This window comes from Miscanthus floridulus, chromosome 16, assembly GCF_019320115.1.
Source record: "Miscanthus floridulus cultivar M001 chromosome 16, ASM1932011v1, whole genome shotgun sequence".
NCBI classification, from domain to species: domain Eukaryota; kingdom Viridiplantae; phylum Streptophyta; class Magnoliopsida; order Poales; family Poaceae; genus Miscanthus; species Miscanthus floridulus.
Window position 1 is genome coordinate 119,538,473 of NC_089595.1, and position 21,983 is coordinate 119,560,455.

The 21,983-nt window shown below is 45.1% G+C and overlaps 1 protein-coding gene and 1 pseudogene across 1 annotated transcript; one reads left to right on the top strand and one right to left on the bottom strand.

Annotated features, from left to right (window-relative positions):
• Window positions 1-21,983, bottom strand: part of LOC136511587 (uncharacterized) — a 240,639-nt pseudogene that overhangs the window by 16,278 nt on the left and 202,378 nt on the right.
• Window positions 432-2,105, top strand: LOC136513543 (uncharacterized). The gene is made up of 4 exons (XM_066507516.1): window positions 432-437; window positions 994-1,556; window positions 1,665-1,923; window positions 2,020-2,105. Exons 1-4 carry the CDS (start codon window positions 432-434, stop codon window positions 2,065-2,067), a joined length of 876 nt encoding a protein of 291 aa, XP_066363613.1. The 3' UTR covers window positions 2,068-2,105.

Sequence of the window (21,983 nt, forward strand, 5' to 3'; positions counted from 1 at the left end):
AGAAAACTGATCGTTGGGGCATTCATATGGGAATACCCCAGGCGGGCATGCCTGTGGTGTTGAGAGAGAGAGAGAGAGAGAGAGAGATGCGGTTGCTGCTTTCTGGATGATGAGGGCATTCACGGGAATACACCATTCTTCTTCGCTGGCTGCCCTGTGGCCCCGACGTGCCCAGTTTTCTTCTTCCCAATCCCAAAGTGGCCGGAAAAGGCTCGCTGCTCTCAAGCAGCGTCACCCACGGCGCCGCTGCCCCCTCCTCCCACTCACGCGCTCGCAAGACCCTAGCCCCCTCTTCTTGACGGCTTGACCCCAAACAAACCAACAAACCACTCCTCCGGACGGACAGATTCCACTAACCGACGGGGACGAGGACGAGGAGGCCGACGGGGACGAGAGAGGAGCACGAAGAAGCCGCCCGCCCGCCGTGATAGATGGAGGTATCGCCTCCCTCCCTACCACCCCCTCCATCTTTTTGAGCCGGTTTGCATTGTCGGAAATGCGACTCCTTCCGCCACGGTCGGGTTCGCTGCCCTGCCGTTTGGGGCCTTGCTCGATCGCCAACGCATCTGCGACACCACCGCTCGAGATCGAAGAAAGGCTCCTCTTTTTCTTTTCTTTTTTTTTTACACTCCCCAACGGCCGATCCACATCTCCGGCGGGCCACCGGCGACGGACGGTCGGGTTCGCTGGCCCGCCGTTTGGGGCCTCCTCGCCAACGCATCTGCGATACCACCACTCGAGCTCGAAGAAAGGCTCCTCTTTTTCTTGTTTTTTTCACACTCCCCACCGGCCGGCCACCGGCGACGGCGAGGCGGAGAGGAGCAGGAGCAGGAGCAGGAGGGCCTCGGCCCTCGCCCGCTCCAAAACCCCTAGACCCTAGCTTAGGTTAGAGTGTAGTGATGTCCAATGCTTGCTTAATCCGTTCTTATTATTACTTGGTTTAGTCATTTATTTGGAATTGGGTCGTATTGGGCCTGCAACTGAATTCCTTAGCAAATTGGCTTCCTTCTATGGGCTGTATTATTTTATTTGGTGGGCCTCGCGACCCCGACCCAAGTCTCACTCCCTCCCTCCCTCTTACAGAACCAGGACGACAGCAGGATGAAGACACGGCCCAGTAACGCGGTTCTCTCGAGAGCTATGCGCTCGAGGAAGAGCGTGGTGGCCGTGATCGTCGAGAGGCCACCATCCCCACCCGACACCGAACCAGCCATGTCGTATGGCAGCGGCTTCGTCATCAAGGATGGACCTCCCAGTTCACTCGTCCTCACGTGTCACCACGTGGTGAAACATGCCGTGTCCGTGCGCATAAGGAGGGTGGTGGTGGGAGCCGGAGTGCAAGAATTTGCAGCTACAGTGATCAAGAGCGAGGACACCACAGACATTGCCGTCCTCCGCGTTCCAGGGCTGAGGAGTGAGCTCTCTCTCGCGCTCAACTTTACGTCTCCACTCCAAGTCAACGAGCCTGCAGTTACAATTGGGTACCGCAACCTGGAAGGCATGTTGGATGAAATCTCTCTCGCAAGGCTGCCAGCTACTTCACCGGGATGCATCCGGTAGGCCTTCACTTGTCTCTGTGTACAAATCAACAATCCTGCTCACCGGTGGCTACTATATATATATACACACATTTTTTTTTTTACGTTTGTCTACTCAAATTGAAGGGAGGTTCCTGAAGATTTCCTCGAGGAGTTCAGGAAGGAGGCTGGCAAACGAATCATCGGAGAAGAAGGTGGTGTAGTGCACGAACTGATACTTCTGAACTGCGTTAGCACCAATGGCGTGTCGGGTGGACCAGTAGTTGACAAACACGGTGTCATTGGCATGGCTACCAAAGTGGGTATCACTATGCACATAATGCTGGCTGTGTCGTCCGACACCATCCGCGGAGTACTCAAGGATTTTGCTGGTCTACCCGCCAATGTAAGACGCAATTTTCGACGCCCTACGAATTGAATTTCAAGTTTTCTGCACTTGTGCTTGTTTATATTATTACCTCTTTCTTTTCTACACCTTCAGGGGCTCTCTGCTATGGAGGAGGTGCTCTCTCGCTTGGGACGCCGGTGATCCGCCTGCCACCCCCAACAAACCCTTTTCAAAGTCTGGCAGTGATAAATGCTTCCCTCCCCCAACAGCCCGAAACACTAACCACTCCGCCCACACCATTGTTGCTGCTTCATGTGCTTCGTCGATTGAAATCGACTTCGATTTCAGTCGATTGAAGAAAAGGATTTCCGTCTTTTTTTTAATTAATGTGATGTGATGCAATGGTGCCAACAGGAGTCCAGATGTAATACAATAGACTTGTGCCTGAAATCTTTATGAAACGCGATAGTAGACATTGCACAAGCAGCTTTAAATTAAAGAGATGAAATAACATATTGATGACCTGTTTCTCAGCATGGATCCCCAAGTTATGCATAATTAGTTTTGTCTTGATTCATCTAGACCTTTGTTAGCTTATTGCACTTTTGGGCCAATAGGATCAATGCTTGCATTCCTTTTTTTTGGGGGAATAACTTTTGTGATGGTCCAGTTGGTCTTGATGTACAACCATCGTTGTACTTAAAGATTACCTGTGCTAAATATAGCTATTATTAATGTTTTTCGAGGGTTATAGCTATTATTAATGTTAGCTCTACGGGCACTGTGCATTTTAGGTCTATGTTATTATATTAGTTCAGCCTTTTTCTGAGGATATCGCTAAATTTAGTTTCCTTATATAGGACAGCGCTATTTAGTACCACCAGGCCGTCAGCCCACCGGGCTCCCAGCCACCCCAGGTCGTCCGCCCACCAGACTCGTGCGTGCACGGTACTACAACGACCATGGCCACGTGCACACACCTGATTGTTTTTCTTTTGAGAACTACGTAGTACAATGTAGACGCTCACACAACATGCATGTATACTCACCCCTACGAACACACGTACGCAAATCCTACCTCAGCTCTTGCTCTGTGCAATGATTTTGAGAGAGCCAAAAATACGAAGCTCTTGCTTTGTGCTTTTGAACAATTATCAGGACTCAAATTCAACTTCCATAAGAGTGAATTGTTTTGTTATGGTGCGGCAAAAGTCAATCAAAGTGAATATGCATATATTTTTTGGTGTAATGTAGGATCATCCTCGTTCAGATACCTAGAAATTCCTATGAACCATAGAAAACTGTTGAATAAGGACTGGAAACATGTTGAGGAAAGATTTCAAAAAAGACTCAACTGCTGGAGGAGTAAGATGTTATCAGTAGGAGGGAGGCTTGTTGTCGCAGAACCGACCAATTTATAAGAATACAAGTATAATGGCAATCCGCAAGCGGTCGCACTGTCATACTTGAACCCATATAAACCCGGTAGTCCGTCGAGTACCACGACGGGTCTCGATAAACGATTTACAACAACCAAGATCGTACAGGATTCAACATACATGCCATAAATTACATAAAGTTCACAGATACTTTTCATCATCAGAGTACGAATAGAAAGTTATTACAAACCGGGTTTGATAATTAAAGCGGAAGCAAATAAGTTCGAAGATAAGTTTCCAACGTAGTTTGATACAGTGCCATGCCAGATCACGATCCACAAAAGCAAAGATAGGAATTACTAAGGAAGCCTGCCCAAGGCTTACTCCTCATCCACAGCGGGATAGAAGCAACTCTTGCAATAACCATGATACACAGTGCCATCTGCAACAATGGGAAAATAAACCCTGAGTACGAGAAGGTACTCAGCTAGACTTACCCGTCATGAACCAGAAATAAAATGACTCCAAGGATTATGCAAGGCTGTATAAGTGGACGTAACTTGACAACATTTTTGCGAAAAAGGCAATTAATCTTTGTACACTTGGGATTCCTTTATCAAGTTAATTATAACTATCCATTTCTAGATTTGCAACTATCCTGTGCCAAACATGTGGTATATCATTTAGAAGCATCCAATAGTAACCATAGCAGGTATTGTAATTCCATATTCATCTGAACCATCATGTTTCATAACACAGTTACTACGATGTTGGAGCTAGCCAAGTTTCTCACTATCCGGGAGAGACGGCGATTCGAATCGATTTTCAACCAGCTGGGAATTTATTCCTAACACAAACCCAGATCTACCAGCCACGATAGTCTTAGGTCACCTTGGTGGTACAACTCAGGTACACATTTCGCGGGTACGTACCGCGCCGCACAATCTGGAACACCAGATGCCAGGATGCTCAGGCCAAGCCTGCCCTTGGGCTCAGTCTGATCGTTCCCCGGAAGGAGCGCACAACAGAACGATTCCCGGCCTGAGTTGAATTACTCGGCTTCGCGGTCGGAACGAGTTATCCGGCCAGCTAAGTGAGAGGCATGCGTTCAATCTTGTCAGAAGTTCCAACAACGGTACGGTCCTTGATCGACACAGACGGGGATAGATCCACACCCAAGACCTCCATGCCTTGTTGCTTTTCTATCGCTACCCCGCCCGGTCTCCATTTACATTAACCATGGTTCTTTTCCACGATGACAATTATGACCAATCGTGCTCCGGTATCCACCTATATCTCGCAGGTGACAGGAAATCACCCGACTTCTACCGGTCTAAGCATGGCTAAGCATATATTCGATCCTGGACCTATACCGGTTAAAGGTGTAATATCTGGACAAGGAATGTACATGCATCAAGTGGTTTCATTCAACTCTTATAACCTAATGCGTCAATCATAAATACGTAAGTAAACATTTGTAAATTACTGGGAGACTTATAATGCTCCGGGGCTTGCCTCGCAGAAAGGAAGTAGGACGGTGGTCAGGGCACTCCGGAAGCTCTTCAGGGTTCTGCTCCACGCCTTCGGGAGCTGCGGCTTGCGGATCCTCCTGCGGGTTCCCTTCCTCTGCTTCGTCGAATTCCAGCAACGTGATCTCTTCTTCCGATCCTAGATGCATGAGTATGGTATGAGTATTACGAATGCATAATGTTAACAAGTGCATCACGTTGTTTGAGTAGGTGCATATCTCTTCTCGCTTACTACTTAACTACTCCTACAATGCATCGACTATGCCATAAACAGTATCTACTTGTTTCACTCATAACTGGAGTTCTACAATTCCAATTCTAGTGATCCTAGACTTTCTGGAAAGCTTATCAAATTTTCTACAACTTTGTTCTTAACCATTTTTACAGTCTACATCAGTTTTAACATGTAACTCCTCATACTCTAGAATCAGTCCGGAAATGATTTAACATGCAATATAAAGTAATAGCACTTCTACTTTATGTAATCATCCACAAATTGACAACCTAGAACCTACTAACAGTTTAAGCATACCAAACATAGGTAAGATAATATAATGGCAAAGCCCAAACTATTTACTAAATTGCCTTTATTATTTTATTTAGATATCTAGGTTAATTAATAAATATATATCAGATGTGCTTAGTAAATTCTCAGAAATTTACAGAGCCTTAATAATGCTATCAAAGGACTACTATAAAAATTTCAGGTCATTTTACTACGTAAAACATTCTATACAAAAATGATAAGGAAGCAAGGCTTGAAATAGCATAAATGGAAAATCCTATTGAAAAGTGTCAAGCAACAGATTTCTTATTTTTCTTAACATCCATATGGTACTAGTATCACCTCCAATTAATTTCATGAATTTTGGACTTATAATTAATTTATAAAAATTCATGCAAGGATTAACTATTTATAAAAGAAAAATCTATAACTATAGATCTACACATGCACTGGTCCTCAAATTTTTATCCAAGCTCATGTATAACAATAATAGCCTACCACAAAAATTTCATAATTTTTGGAGCACAGGAACTCTAGATATAAAATAAACAAATTTAAATGCATTCAAAAGCACATTTGAAATCCCTATTTAAATCTCCAGAAATTTCTACTGTTGAAGCTAAGAACATATTTTTCCTAAATACTACACTTCCTAAGGAACACAAACATATTTATTTCAACATTTTTGGAGCTACCAATCTGCAGATACAAAAATAACAAAACAAATTAAAAACTGGAATCAAAATGAGCTATCCTTCACTACTGCAGTCGCTGACCGGTGGGACCCGCTGGTCAGGGGACCCCACACGTCATCGACACAGAGCAGAGCAGCGGCGCTGCTTCGTCACGGCGCGGCGAGAACTCGACGACGGTGAGTTCGCCGGCGGTGAGGTCATCAGGGTAGGACCTACATGACCTGGCGAACCTATTGAGCCACTTGGCCGGCCCTATTGCTGACCCTAGAGCTAGCGGCGGCGGCCATGGCGGAACGGCGAGGCTGGACCACGGCAAAACGCCGGCGACGTCCTCGGTGGCCCGACCTAAGGCACGGACGAGCACCGGGGTACTACGGCAGACCTAGCGCGCTAGCTAACGCTTGGAGAGGTGGACTGTGGCGCTGCGGCCACGGTGACGGGGCTTGCGGCGGAGCTCCGGCGAGCATGTGCGTGCGGCGATGGCTTACCAAACGCTGTCAGCGGTCACGGGAAGAAGAAATGGAGTGCTGGGGAGCTAGTGGGACTACTGCGGTGAGGAATGGACGGCTCGTCGCGAGCCTACGCAGGCTATGGCGACGGCGGAGCGAGGAGGCTCTCGGCTGCTGCTGCGGCGAGGGAAAAGGGCCGAGGTGAGGCGACTGGTGAGCTCGGCTGAGTGCGGGCGAACGCTGGGAGGGTAAAGGCGCGAGCTGGCCTGCCCTGGCCGTGGTGGGCAGGGTGCTGGTGACGCGCGGCCGCCGCTGGCTCCACGCGGCGCGCACGCCCTGACGATGTCGGCCACCGAAGCCAGCGTGCCGGACTTGATTCAGTTCGTCAGAACGCGATCGTTCATGCCTGACAGCGAGTTTTCCCATCGATTTAACTGCTAAACCGTGGCTCCTAAGTGGAAACGGTCTACATGATTTTTGTAGCTCGAAGTACCAGCTACAACTTTGATTCAAGTACCTCGTTCTAATTCGCAACAGAGACTTAGTAATATCATCACTAAGATAGGGCTGTCAGGCTGTCAGTCGAGCAACACTTAGAAAATTTTTGAAGTGCTGAAAACAGTGAAAAGCTGATTTTTGTGAGTCCAATTCAAACATGTTAGAAGCTAAATCAGTCCATGACATAAAAATGAAAGTTGTTCCTTATGTCAAACACTACAACTTTGCTTTAGTGAACTCCTCCATGCAAGGTCTCTAACACCTAGTTCAACTTTAGTCAAACATGTCACTTTGAAATCAAGATACACATTCAAACCATGGCTAAATGACCAAACTAGCCTTAGCACTAAATACCAAAGTTGTTCATGATGACACTCTAAGCATGTTAACACAATTTGCAAGGTCATTTAAGCTTTTCATGAAGTAGTCACTCATATAGCTATCCAGGTCAACACATGAAATAACACTTAAATGCTTGATCAAGAAATGTGGCCTTCATGAACAAGGTTCCTTTTGTTAACCTAAGTGTAGCTAAGGTGTTATAGTGACCAACATTACACACTAGTATTTATTTGCACATGATCATATGTATATGTTACAAGGAACATGAAATAACAAGCAATGTTTCATATGTTTCGATCAGATGTTTCAATTGTAAATGATGATTTATGAATGCTTGATGCTCATGCTCATGTTATGCAAATCAAGTTATGCAAGGCTAACACCCAAGGTGTTACAGCCCCTCCCCCTTATAAAAATCTCGTCCCGAGATTTGCAAGACCTACCATTCTTGGAAAAAGGCGGGATAAACTTCTTGTAGATAATCTTCTCTTTCCCATATAGCATCTTGTTCACTATGATTGTTCCACACCACCTTATAGAACTTAATGATCTTACTCCTTGTTACTCTCTCCATCGCTTCTAATACTCGAATTGGCTTTTCTTCATAGGTCAGATCCGATTGAAGCTGCACGTTGGTGGGTGCGATAGCTTCTTTCGGTACTCGAAGACATTTCTTTAGCTGCGAAACATGGAACACATCAAAGATTGCACTCATCTCTGGTGGTAGTTGTAGCTTATACGCAACATTTCCTTTTCGTTCCAAAATTTTGTATGGCCCTACATATCTTGGTGAAAGCTTCTTTTTCATCCCAAATCTCTTCACACCTTTCATGGGTGATACTCTCAAGTACACATAGTCACCTACCTCAAAAGTTAGTGGTCTTCTTCTTCTATCAGCGTAACTCTTCTGTCTTGATTGAGCTGCCTTCATGTGTTGTTGGATGATACGTACTTGTTCTTCGGCTTCATTGACAAAATCAATACCAAAATATCTCCTTTCACCGGGCTCAATCCAATTCAATGGAGTTCTGCACTTTCTGCCATACAAGGCTTCAAATGGAGCCATTTTGATACTCGCTTGATAACTGTTGTTATAGGAGAATTCAGCTAAAGGTAGCCATTTCTCCCACGAACCTTTTGAAGATATAACACAAGCCCTAAGCAAATCTTCTAGGATTTGGTTCACTCGCTCTGTCTGTCCTGACGTTTGCGGATGATAAGCTGAACTTCTTATTAGCTTGGTTCCCAAAGCTTGGTGTAAGTGCTCCCAGAAACGAGCTATGAACTGTGGTCCTCTATCTGAGATTATGGTCCTGGGTACTCCATGCAATTTCACGATCTGTGAAACATATAACTCAGAGTATTTACCCGCGTGATATGTGGTGTGAACTGGTACAAAATGTGCTGACTTGGTGAGACGATCAATAATGACCCAGATTGAATCGTGACCTTGGGGCGTTGTTGGAAGGCCTATGATAAAGTCCATGCTGATTTCCTCCCATTTCCATCCTGGGATAGGCAATGGCTGAAGTAATCCAGCGGTTTTCATATGGACGGCTTTCACTCTACTGCAGTTATCACACCTTGCAACATAGGCTGCGATCTCTTTCTTCATCTTAGTCCACCAAAAACGGGTTTTCAAATCTTGATACATCTTACTACTACCCGGGTGGATAGACAATTTGGACGAGTGAGCTTCTTCTAAAATTTGATTCCTTAGCTCACGGTCTTTTGGCACCACTAGTCGGTCCTCAAACCATAATACACCTCTTTCGTCCAATCTAAAATGTTTGGTCTCTTGCTCTTGCATTTTTCTCTTGATGTGACTTATTCCTACATCAGTCTGCTGTAGCTCTATGATTCTGCCCTCAAGCGAACAACTGATTGTGATGTTGTGTAGCACAGCAGGATGTAGCAAGTTGAATCCATCTTCTAATAGCGCTTCCACTGTGTTGCAATGAGACTTTCGACTAAGTGCGTCGGCTACCACATTAGCTTTACCCGGATGGTAATGCACTTCCAAATTATAGTCCTTAATCAATTCCAACCATCTACGTTGTCTCATGTTCAGTTCTGGCTGGGTAAAGATATACTTGAGGCTTTTATGGTCAGTATAGATATGACATACATTGCCCAACAAGTAATGTCTCCATATCTTTAGTGCATGGACAACGGCTGCAAGTTCCAAATCATGTGTAGGGTAGTTGACTTCGTGTTTCCTCAACTGCCGAGAGGCATATGCAATTACTCTCCCTTCTTGCATAAGCACACATCCCAAACCTATTCCTGATGCATCACAAAATACATCAAAAGGCTTTTCAATGTCTGGTTGTGCTAGCACAGGTGCTGTAGTCAACAAAGTTCTGAGAGTGTGAAAAGCTGTTTCACATTCTGGTGTCCACTTGTATTTCTCATCTTTCTGAAGTAGTCTGGTCATAGGCTTGGCTATCTTTGAGAAGTCTGGAATAAACCGACGATAGTATCCTGCTAACCCTAGGAAACTCCGAACTTCATGCACCGAAGTTGGGGCTTTCCAATCCATGACCTCTTGTACTTTTGATGGGTCTACTGAAATTCCATCTCTAGATAAAATGTGACCTAAAAATGGTACTTTGCTCAACCAAAATTCACATTTGCTCAACTTGGCATATAGCTTATGTTCCCTGAGTCTGGATAGGACAATCCTCAGATGCTCTTCATGATCTGACTCATTTTCTGAGTAAATCAATATGTCATCGATAAACACGACCACGAACTTGTCAAGTTCGGGCATGAATACCGAGTTCATCAGGTACATAAAGTAGGCTGGAGCATTTGTTAGTCCGAAAGACATAACCAAGTACTCGTATAAGCCGTACCTAGTAGAGAAAGCCGTTTTAGGTATATCCTCCGGTCTGATCTTTATCTGATGGTAACCTGATCTTAAGTCAATTTTGGAGAATACTTTTGCCTTTGCTAGCTGATCGAACAAGATGTCGATGCGGGGTAACGGATATTTGTTCTTGATGGTCACAGCATTGAGTGGTCTGTAATCTACACACATCCTCAGTGACTTATCCTTCTTTTTCACAAACAGTGCTGGGCATCCCCACGGAGATGAGCTAGGTTGGATAAGACCTTTGTCCAATAGATCTTGCAATTGAACCTTAAGTTCTGCTAACTCATTGGGTGGCATTCTATATGGCCTTCTGGATATGGGTGCGGTACCTGGCACTAATTCAATCTTAAATTCCACGTCCCTATCCGGTGGTAGACCTGGTAATTCCTCTGGAAATACATCCGGAAATTCACAAACCACTGGAATATCACATATTGTGGTGGCTTGGATAGCACAGGCTAAATGTTGGGGTTCGAAATCGCGGGAGAGTGGAACTAGAAAAGCATTCCCTCCCGTGGGTTCTCTCAACATGATAGTACGGGTGCTAGTGTCGATAAGAACACCATGATCCTTCATCCAATTCATGCCTAAGATTACACTTATCGACAATCCTGGCAATATTATCAAATCTGTTGTGTACTCCCTCCCTTGTATCAAAATGAGTACATTTTTGACTATCTTTTTGGTAGTAACAGTACCCCCTGCTGAACTTATGTTAAAACCCCCTTTACTTACTTCTATTATTTCTTGATCATGTCTAGATGCAAATGCTTGACTCATAAATGAATGAGAAGCTCCTGAATCAAATAAAACAACAGCGGGATGCTTGTTGACAAGAAACATACCAGCCGTGACAACTTCTCCGGCGGGCACTTCCTCCACAGCGGTATAGTGCACTTGTCCCTGACGTGCCCTGGCATTCACCTGCCTCTGATTGTTCTACGTGGGGTTGCCATTCCTCTTGGGGTGGGGGCACTCCTTGGACCAATGACCCAGTTGGTTGCAGTTGAAACAGGGTTGATTACTTTTGAATCCGGCTGAGCTGTCCTGATTGCCATTTCCTTTTGGTAAGGCAATAGTGAACGCCTTACGAAATGGTTTCTGTGGCCTGTTATTCTGAGCTTTCGGTGGTGGAGGTCTGAACTTGGGTGCAGGTGGACGGAATTGTGGCCTAGCTGTGATAGGCGCTTTCGACTGGAAAGATCCGGATGCACCGGCCTCATAGGCCCTCTTGCGACCTTTAGCAACTGCATGCATGTTGTTGTGGTTTTCTTGGGTCAAGGCATCGCTAATAAACTCATTGTACGTGGCACATCGGGAGTTTGCCATTGTCTTCATTAATTTGGTACCCAGACCTCGCTTGAAACTCTCAATCTTTTTCTCTTCAGTATCCACGAAACTGGGAGCATATCTTGACAAGTTGTTGAATGCGTGCATATACTCTGTGAGTGACTTGGTTCCCTGAGTGAGCCTCATAAATTCTGCTGCTTTCATGCGCATTAGGCCCGGGGGAATATGGTGTCCTCTAAAAGCCAACTTGAATTGATCCCAGGTCACTCTCGCATTAGCAGGCAGAGACGACAGAAAGTGCGTCCACCAGATTCCTGCTGGTCCTTGCAATTGATGAGAAGCATATTCTGCTTTTAGGTGCTCTGTGACTCTTAGCAGACGAAATTTCTGCTCGATGGTATTCAGCCACTCATCGGCCTGCAGTGGTTCCTCAGCCACCTTGAAAATCGGAGGCTTTGTGTCCAGAAACTCCTTGAATGAACTGTGCTGATTTGGCTCGGCCCCTGGTTGCTGTGGGTGGCCACGAGCAGTGTTCTGCGCGATAAGGCGCAAGGCTTCTTCCATTGTCCTCTGGCTACCTAGGAACTGGGCAAAGAACTCCTGAGCAGACGGCGGGGGTGGGGGTGGCAAGTCATCGTGGTTGCCATCCTGGCTGCCACCAGCTCCAGCACGGGTACGCGTCATCTGCGAAGTTGCAACAATAAGCGATTATTGGTCGATGCCAAGAAATTGCAGATGAATTAGGTACTCATGCCAAACTGAAATTACTGGAGAAATTCTCAAAAGCATAATAAAAACAGAGGCATAATAATTCATTCTCGCAACATGACATCGCCAATTTGACCACTTATCGTGCTCATAACGCATGCAATTTAAAGCGCAATTACTGACAAGGAACCGAAATTGCATTAACGTTTACCCAAACGTGCGATTAACATTACATGATAGTCTGATTACTAATGCCAACTTGGAACTACAGGTCCATTACATAAATAAAAGTGATACATTAGTCCTTCCACTAAATGCGAAGCGATCTAATCCTCATCATGATCACTATCGAGGTCAGACGCCGAATCATCTCCTTCCTCAGGTTCGACTTCCTCTTCAGGTGCAACTTCTTCTTCTTCTTCGTACCCTTCTAGATCCATTTCTGCGGCTCCAGGTGGTACATAAGGGTGGAGCTGATTGTGCAGTAGATGAACCTCTTCATGCAGATTATCATTGTATTCTTCCGCATTTGCCAGCTGCTGTTCCAGCTCAAACTGTCGAGCTCTCAGGACATCTTCCCTGGACCAGGCTGCATTCCTTTGGTGAGTTAACCGAGTCATCTCTTCGGTGAGCCTTTCAACCTCGATGTCGTGCTCCCTCTGAAGCTGACGTCGGTCTTCACGGGCATGACCAAGAGCACTAGACACACGTCTGAGGCTACCCTCAACTCCATCTAACACTCTCATCGTTGCGAACATGGCGCTCATTGTAGGGTTATCGCTGTTCTGCCCTTCTGCGGCACCAATTTCCAAGGGTCTTCCTCTTGCCTGCTGCCATGAGTCAGTAGAGGGATTACCTCTTGGAAAGACTCCAACCAAAGCGGCTGCCAGCTCCTGAGGAAAACGATCCATGATATCCCTCAAGATTCCAAAGGCTGCCCTGCCAGCTGCTTCTTCAGCAGTCCTGCCAGTCGACTCATAACACCAGCCTGTCCACTCTGAATCGTCACCTCGGGGACGAACAACGGCCTCCACAGTAACTAAGAGACCTTCTCCCAACCGCTCATTCGCCCAGAAGTAGCGGGGTTCCATTCCATCAGGATAACCTACATAGCTGAGCACTCTCCATAAGAGTGTAGGCATCCCAAACTCTCCAAGGAACGTGTGACGTTGACGGGTACGTGGAGCAAGCTGACGGCTAGGAGCTCTTCCTCCGGTGGACTTGCGAGCAGTCTGCTTGGTGCGTGCCATCTGCACCATTAACATGTACCCTTGGTGAGACAATGCCATAATGGATAAGAGTTACATAACCGAGTAAGAATCTTTACAAGGGGAGGAACAATTGTAATTATGTGAATGGTATTTTAACATGATGCATGCTCGTGCCGTACGTCCTCACAAACTTAGGAAAAATTTGCTTCTAACGGTAGACACGGTGGCATACATACGTTCTCTCATAAATAGCGTAACTAGTCGAGCTACACGTTTCGTGGTTAGTGTACCTGCATAAAATTTCATTTCAACCCTAAACCCATATGAATATGCAGAATGTAATTGTAAATACTTCCGTATATGTATACCCATACATATACTTCCATATCAATCTACCCGACAAGAATTTAAACCCACAATTAAATGCGTACCATATACACATGCAAGCATGCATACATAGCCGTACCAAAGCTAACTCTTCCCGACCGCACGCTCACTTCTTGCGGTCCTACACTCATCTTACCTTGGCGTAGAGGCAGTGATCCATACATTACCACTCAAGTGAATGGCATCCATACTATAGCACGCCGTATGGACGACGAAGTGAAAACCCCCATGTTAGTACTTAAATAGCCACCTAATAGTCCTTAATTTGGGCACAAGGAAAGTGATCAATGGCACACTTTAGATTTCAAATACCTATTATTTGACTATTAGTTGCTAGAGAAGGGTTTTTGGAAAACAAAAACTTTTGTTTTAAATACACTTGTGACAATTAACGTTGAATCTTGCTCTGATACCAGCTGTCGCAGAACCGACCAATTTATAAGAATACAAGTATAATGGCAATCCGCAAGCGGTCGCACTGTCATACTTGAACCCATATAAACCCGGTAGTCCGTCGAGTACCACGACGGGTCTCGATAAACGATTTACAACAACCAAGATCGTACAGGATTCAACATACATGCCACAAATTACATAAAGTTCACAGATACTTTTCATCATCAGAGTACGAATAGAAAGTTATTACAAACCGGGTTTGATAATTAAAGCGGAAGCAAATAAGTTCGAAGATAAGTTTCCAACGTAGTTTGATACAGTGCCATGCCAGATCACGATCCACAAAAGCAAAGATAGGAATTACTAAGGAAGCCTGCCCAAGGCTTACTCCTCATCCACAGCGGGATAGAAGCAACTCTTGCAATAACCATGATACACAGTGCCATCTGCAACAATGGGAAAATAAACCCTGAGTACGAGAAGGTACTCAGCTAGACTTACCCGTCATGAACCAGAAATAAAATGACTCCAAGGATTATGCAAGGCTGTATAAGTGGACGTAACTTGACAACATTTTTGCGAAAAAGGCAATTAATCTTTGTACACTTGGGATTCCTTTATCAAGTTAATTATAACTATCCATTTCTAGATTTGCAACTATCCTGTGCCAAACATGTGGTATATCATTTAGAAGCATCCAATAGTAACCATAGCAGGTATTGTAATTCCATATTCATCTGAACCATCATGTTTCATAACACAGTTACTACGATGTTGGAGCTAGCCAAGTTTCTCACTATCCGGGAGAGACGGCGATTCGAATCGATTTTCAACCAGCTGGGAATTTATTCCTAACACAAACCCAGATCTACCAGCCACGATAGTCTTAGGTCACCTTTGGTACAACTCAGGTACACATTTCGCGGGTACGTACCGCGCCGCACAATCTGGAACACCAGATGCCAGGATGCTCAGGCCAAGCCTGCCCTTGGGCTCAGTCTGATCGTTCCCCGGAAGGAGCGCACAACAGAACGATTCCCGGCCTGAGTTGAATTACTCGGCTTCGCGGTCGGAACGAGTTATCCGGCCAGCTAAGTGAGAGGCATGCGTTCAATCTTGTCAGAAGTTCCAACAACGGTACGGTCCTTGATCGACACAGACGGGGATAGATCCACACCCAAGACCTCCATGCCTTGTTGCTTTTCTATCGCTACCCCGCCCGGTCTCCATTTACATTAACCATGGTTCTTTTCCACGATGACAATTATGACCAATCGTGCTCCGGTATCCACCTATATCTCGCAGCTGACAGGAAATCACCCGACTTCTACCGGTCTAAGCATGGCTAAGCATATATTCGATCCTGGACCTATACCGGTTAAAGGTGTAATATCTGGACAAGGAATGTACATGCATCAAGTGGTTTCATTCAACTCTTATAACCTAATGCGTCAATCATAAATACGTAAGTAAACATTTGTAAATTACTGGGAGACTTATAATGCTCCGGGGCTTGCCTCGCAGAAAGGAAGTAGGACGGTGGTCAGGGCACTCCGGAAGCTCTTCAGGGTTCTGCTCCACGCCTTCGGGAGCTGCGGCTTGCGGATCCTCCTGCGGGTTCCCTTCCTCTGCTTCGTCGAATTCCAGCAACGTGATCTCTTCTTCCGATCCTAGATGCATGAGTATGGTATGAGTATTACGAATGCATAATGTTAACAAGTGCATCACGTTGTTTGAGTAGGTGCATATCTCTTCTCGCTTACTACTTAACTACTCCTACAATGCATCGACTATGCCATAAACAGTATCTACTTGTTTCACTCATAACTGGAGTTCTACAATTCCAATTCTAGTGATCCTAGACTTTCTGGAAAGCTTATCAAATTTTCTACAACTTTGTTCTTAACCATTTTTACAGTCTACATCAGTTTTAACATGTAACTCCTCATACTCTAGAATCAGTCCGGAAATGATTTAACATGCAATATAAAGTAATAGCACTTCTACTTTATGTAATCATCCACAAATTGACAACCTAGAACCTACTAACAGTTTAAGCATACCAAACATAGGTAAGATAATATAATGGCAAAGCCCAAACTATTTACTAAATTGCCTTTATTATTTTATTTATATATCTAGGTTAATTAATAAATATATATCAGATGTGCTTAGTAAATTCTCAGAAATTTACAGAGCCTTAATAATGCTATCAAAGGACTACTATAAAAATTTCAGGTCATTTTACTACGTAAAACATTCTATACAAAAATGATAAGGAAGCAAGGCTTGAAATAGCATAAATGGAAAATCCTATTGAAAAGTGTCAAGCAACAGATTTCTTATTTTTCTTAACATCCATATGGTACTAGTATCACCTCCAATTAATTTCATGAATTTTGGACTTATAATTAATTTATAAAAATTCATGCAAGGATTAACTATTTATAAAAGAAAAATCTATAACTATAGATCTACACATGCACTGGTCCTCAAATTTTTATCCAAGCTCATGTATAACAATAATAGCCTACCACAAAAATTTCATAATTTTTGGAGCACAGGAACTCTAGATATAAAATAAACAAATTTAAATGCATTCAAAAGCACATTTGAAATCCCTATTTAAATCTCCAGAAATTTCTACTGTTGAAGCTAAGAACATATTTTTCCTAAATACTACACTTCCTAAGGAACACAAACATATTTATTTCAACATTTTTGGAGCTACCAATCTGCAGATACAAAAATAACAAAACAAATTAAAAACTGGAATCAAAATGAGCTATCCTTCACTACTGCAGTCGCTGACCGGTGGGACCCGCTGGTCAGGGGACCCCACACGTCATCGACACAGAGCAGAGCAGCGGCGCTGCTTCGTCACGGCGCGGCGAGAACTCGACGACGGTGAGTTCGCCGGCGGTGAGGTCATCAGGGTAGGACCTACATGACCTGGCGAACCTATTGAGCCACTTGGCCGGCCCTATTGCTGACCCTAGAGCTAGCGGCGGCGGCCATGGCGGAACGGCGAGGCTGGACCACGGCAAAACGCCGGCGACGTCCTCGGTGGCCCGACCTAAGGCACGGACGAGCACCGGGGTACTACGGCAGACCTAGCGCGCTAGCTAACGCTTGGAGAGGTGGACTGTGGCGCTGCGGCCACGGTGACGGGGCTTGCGGCGGAGCTCCGGCGAGCATGTGCGTGCGGCGATGGCTTACCAAACGCTGTCAGCGGTCACGGGAAGAAGAAATGGAGTGCTGGGGAGCTAGTGGGACTACTGCGGTGAGGAATGGACGGCTCGTCGCGAGCCTACGCAGGCTATGGCGACGGCGGAGCGAGGAGGCTCTCGGCTGCTGCTGCGGCGAGGGAAAAGGGCCGAGGTGAGGCGACTGGTGAGCTCGGCTGAGTGCGGGCGAACGCTGGGAGGGTAAAGGCGCGAGCTGGCCTGCCCTGGCCGCGGTGGGCAGGGTGCTGGTGACGCGCGGCCGCCGCTGGCTCCACGCGGCGCGCACGCCCTGACGATGTCGGCCACCGAAGCCAGCGTGCCGGACTTGATTCAGTTCGTCAGAACGCGATCGTTCATGCCTGACAGCGAGTTTTCCCATCGATTTAACTGCTAAACCGTGGCTCCTAAGTGGAAACGGTCTACATGATTTTTGTAGCTCGAAGTACCAGCTACAACTTTGATTCAAGTACCTCGTTCTAATTCGCAACAGAGACTTAGTAATATCATCACTAAGATAGGGCTGTCAGGCTGTCAGTCGAGCAACACTTAGAAAATTTTTGAAGTGCTGAAAACAGTGAAAAGCTGATTTTTGTGAGTCCAATTCAAACATGTTAGAAGCTAAATCAGTCCATGACATAAAAATGAAAGTTGTTCCTTATGTCAAACACTACAACTTTGCTTTAGTGAACTCCTCCATGCAAGGTCTCTAACACCTAGTTCAACTTTAGTCAAACATGTCACTTTGAAATCAAGATACACATTCAAACCATGGCTAAATGACCAAACTAGCCTTAGCACTAAATACCAAAGTTGTTCATGATGACACTCTAAGCATGTTAACACAATTTGCAAGGTCATTTAAGCTTTTCATGAAGTAGTCACTCATATAGCTATCCAGGTCAACACATGAAATAACACTTAAATGCTTGATCAAGAAATGTGGCCTTCATGAACAAGGTTCCTTTTGTTAACCTAAGTGTAGCTAAGGTGTTATAGTGACCAACATTACACACTAGTATTTATTTGCACATGATCATATGTATATGTTACAAGGAACATGAAATAACAAGCAATGTTTCATATGTTTCGATCAGATGTTTCAATTGTAAATGATGATTTATGAATGCTTGATGCTCATGCTCATGTTATGCAAGTCAAGTTATGCAAGGCTAACACCCGAGGTGTTACACTTGTGTTAATTAATTCTGTTCTGTGTAGTCTCCCCATGTTCATGCTTTCCTTTTTTGAAATTCTGAGAGGGGTTTTTGTCGATGCGGGACCCACAGGATACCCCGCAAGGGAGAGAGAAGATCTAATCCAACTAGGATTCTTCCCATGTAATCTTAGTAGTAGAACTATTAAGTAATCCTACTAGGAAATCTCATTGTAAACCGACCAGGACTCTGGCTTCCTGACTATATAAAGGAGGGCAGGGCTCCTGAGAGAGGGCGACGACAATTGTACAACACAACATATCACAATCAATCCAACGCAAAGGCTAACGCCGACTGGACGTAAGGTTATTACTCGATCTACGATCGAGGGCCTGAACCAGGATAAATCGACTGTCTCTTGCGTTAACCATCGAGTTCAGCATACGCCGAAGCCCGAACATACTGCCCCGGGTACCCCCGTAGCAGGCTATCGGTGGTGAAACATCGACAGCTGGCGCGCCAGGTAAGGGCTTTCGGCGATTTTGCATCCAAGAGCTCGATGGACCTCGACAACATAATCTTCCCGACGGGATCAACTTTCATCTTCGGCTCATGGATCTACGAGGCAAACAACAACGGCAAGCTCCAGGGCCATCTCTTCAAAGATCCAGATCATCATAAAGAATTTCCTATTTCAACAACTACGACGGATCAGCTCACTAGAAGATTCGCACAGCTCATAGTATCCGATTCAAATTAGATTTCACGGCCGCGCGTATCCGATTCGAATTCAAGTTCCAAGGCGAAGTGTTATCCGAGTACTTTCAAGAAACCGAGTTCTTTTTTGGCAAGATTCCAGAGCATAACCCAAAACAACTCGGATTACCCTCAGAGTTCTTTCAAGAAGTCGAGTCCTTTTCCATTTGGGCTCGACAACATGGCAAAATCCTATCAGGGACAGTTCGAAAGATCCTTTAATCCAATGTTCGGGATACCACTGACAGGAGCCCAGGAGGGTCTCGTGCTAACAATAACATCGCAAGACTGTATCATCCACTGGCCAGGTTCCGTTCCTGAAGATAGTGGAACCCAACTAGTCGGCACAACAACAATAGCTATTCTACCTTACCAAAAAGGAGACTCGATCTACGACATCGAGACATCTACTAAAGTTATCAGTGACTCCGACAGCATGAAAACTAACGCCAATAACAGAACGGCTCACACACGAGAAGTGCTCATGGTTCGACGTCCTCGGTCACCATTAAATCCCCCGGAAGCACCCGATGTCAGGTCATCAGATGAATCAGAATCCAACATATCACCCTTTACCCAGGACTACGATAGAGAAACCGAGAGTCAGAAACAAGCTAGAGAAAGAAAAAACAAGTTGAAGCAAGGGCGCCAACACCGTGCTAGGCAGCGCAGGGAAGCTTGGATCAGATATGAGTCAGAGTTGGCTGAGTACGACAAAAGAAAATTGCAACGAGAAGTCGAAGGAAGACGCACGGCAAATACGCCTTATGATAAGATTTGAGAAGCATTAGAAGAACTCAGAGCAACTTCACACCCCGGTGAGAAGTATGAACGCATGAAGAGAGAGCTCGATCAAGACTACCCGCCAGATCAACAACCCACTGGCAAGAAGATCAAAATCAAAGGAAATCTGTCTTCGAAAGACTTGGGCCGGGTGGAAGCCATGATGGAGGAAGTAGGAAGGAACATAATCAAGGCCACCGATTTGAACAACCAAGGAAGACCAGGAGTAGAGTGCCTACCTAGACAACCTCACAAGATTATTCCCATCAAAACGACAGTTGGCCAGAAGAAGGTGCCGAATCCGAATTCAAAGAAACCAGGACACACGACAGATTCCCCTGTTTCACGAATAGGCTTGCATTGGTACGATTACCTCACAAATTCAAACCGTCTAACCACTCTAAGTATGATGGCAAAACTGAACCAAGGCAATGGCTTAGAATATATTCACAATCAATTGAACTAGACGGAGGAGACGACGATATCAAAACCCTGTTCTTTCCCATGGCACTGGAAGCCATGCCCCTCCAATGGTTCGACAAACTGAATCCAGGATCTATCAGAAATTGGGAGGATTTGCAGAGAGCTTTTTGTGAGAATTTCGCAGGAATCATTACACACCCAATCACTCATGCAGAACTGAAAGGACTCAAGCAAAAGGGAGGTGAAAGCCTCAGAAATTACTATCAACGATTCGGCGAACTACGAGCTCAGGTGCATGACATAACCGAACGAGAAGTAATTGAAGCTTTCTCTCACAGAATCATGGCTAGGTGGCAATTTCAAGACTTCTGCAAAGAAAATCCGAGAAACAACGAAGAATTCAGATGAACAGTAGAAAAGATGATTACCGCAGAAGAAAAAATACGAGAGAGGTTCCCGGACAGAAGCAACCAGGACAACTCGGACAGGCAAAATCACCGAAATAGCAGACATCAAGAAAGAAAACGTAGACCAGACAATACTGTGGCAATGGCCGACAAATTAAAGAAGTTTTCTAAAACCAGAAGATATGATGACATTGAAAACATACGTTGCCCATTGCACCCTAACGGGAGGCACACCATCGGAAATTGCTACACTTTCAATGATCGATACACAAAAAAAGATAGTAAGGAAAACACCAAAGAGGACAATCAGAAAAGAGATGAAGACAACCACGAGGACAAAGGATTCCAAAAACCCAGGGGAACGGTAGCAGTGATTTTCTCAGGGGCTCCGGATTGCAGAAGCAAACATCAAGAAAAACTAGCACTACAGACCATTATGACAGTAGAACCGGCTACACCAAGATACCTCAATTGGTCACAGTATCCTATCCAATTTACCAGAGAAGACCAATGGACTAGCGTGGGAAACGCAGGCCATTATCCACTGGTTCTAGATCCAACTATTGCTGGTATGACCATCACCAAAGTACTAATCGATGGAGGAGCTGGACTCAACATCATCTTTTCAGAAACTCTAAGGAAAATAGGACAACTCGCCGGGATGATCACGCCAACAAGCACACCTTTTTACAGAATAGTACCCGGCAAAGCAGCCATGCCACTCGGACAAATTACCTTACCCGTTACTTTTGGAACTCCTTCAAACTACCGAACAGAGTTTATCAAATTTGAGGTCGCTGACTTCGATTCGTCATATCATGCAATCCTCGGACGTCCAGCACTGGCCAAATTCATGGCAATACCACATTATCCGTACTTACTGCTTAAGATGCCAGGACCCAACGGAATGTCCAATGGATGAAAACAAGCACTCCGGAACAGTATTTATAGACCAAAGGAGCGGCGCACATGAACTAGGAGTACCAACGAAATAAGCCTAACAAAGGACACAGTAAAAAGACATGACTCAATAATGGATGACTCAGACGAGAGGAAACAGTACTCGAAGACAGGCATATTCGGAAGAATATACCAGCATA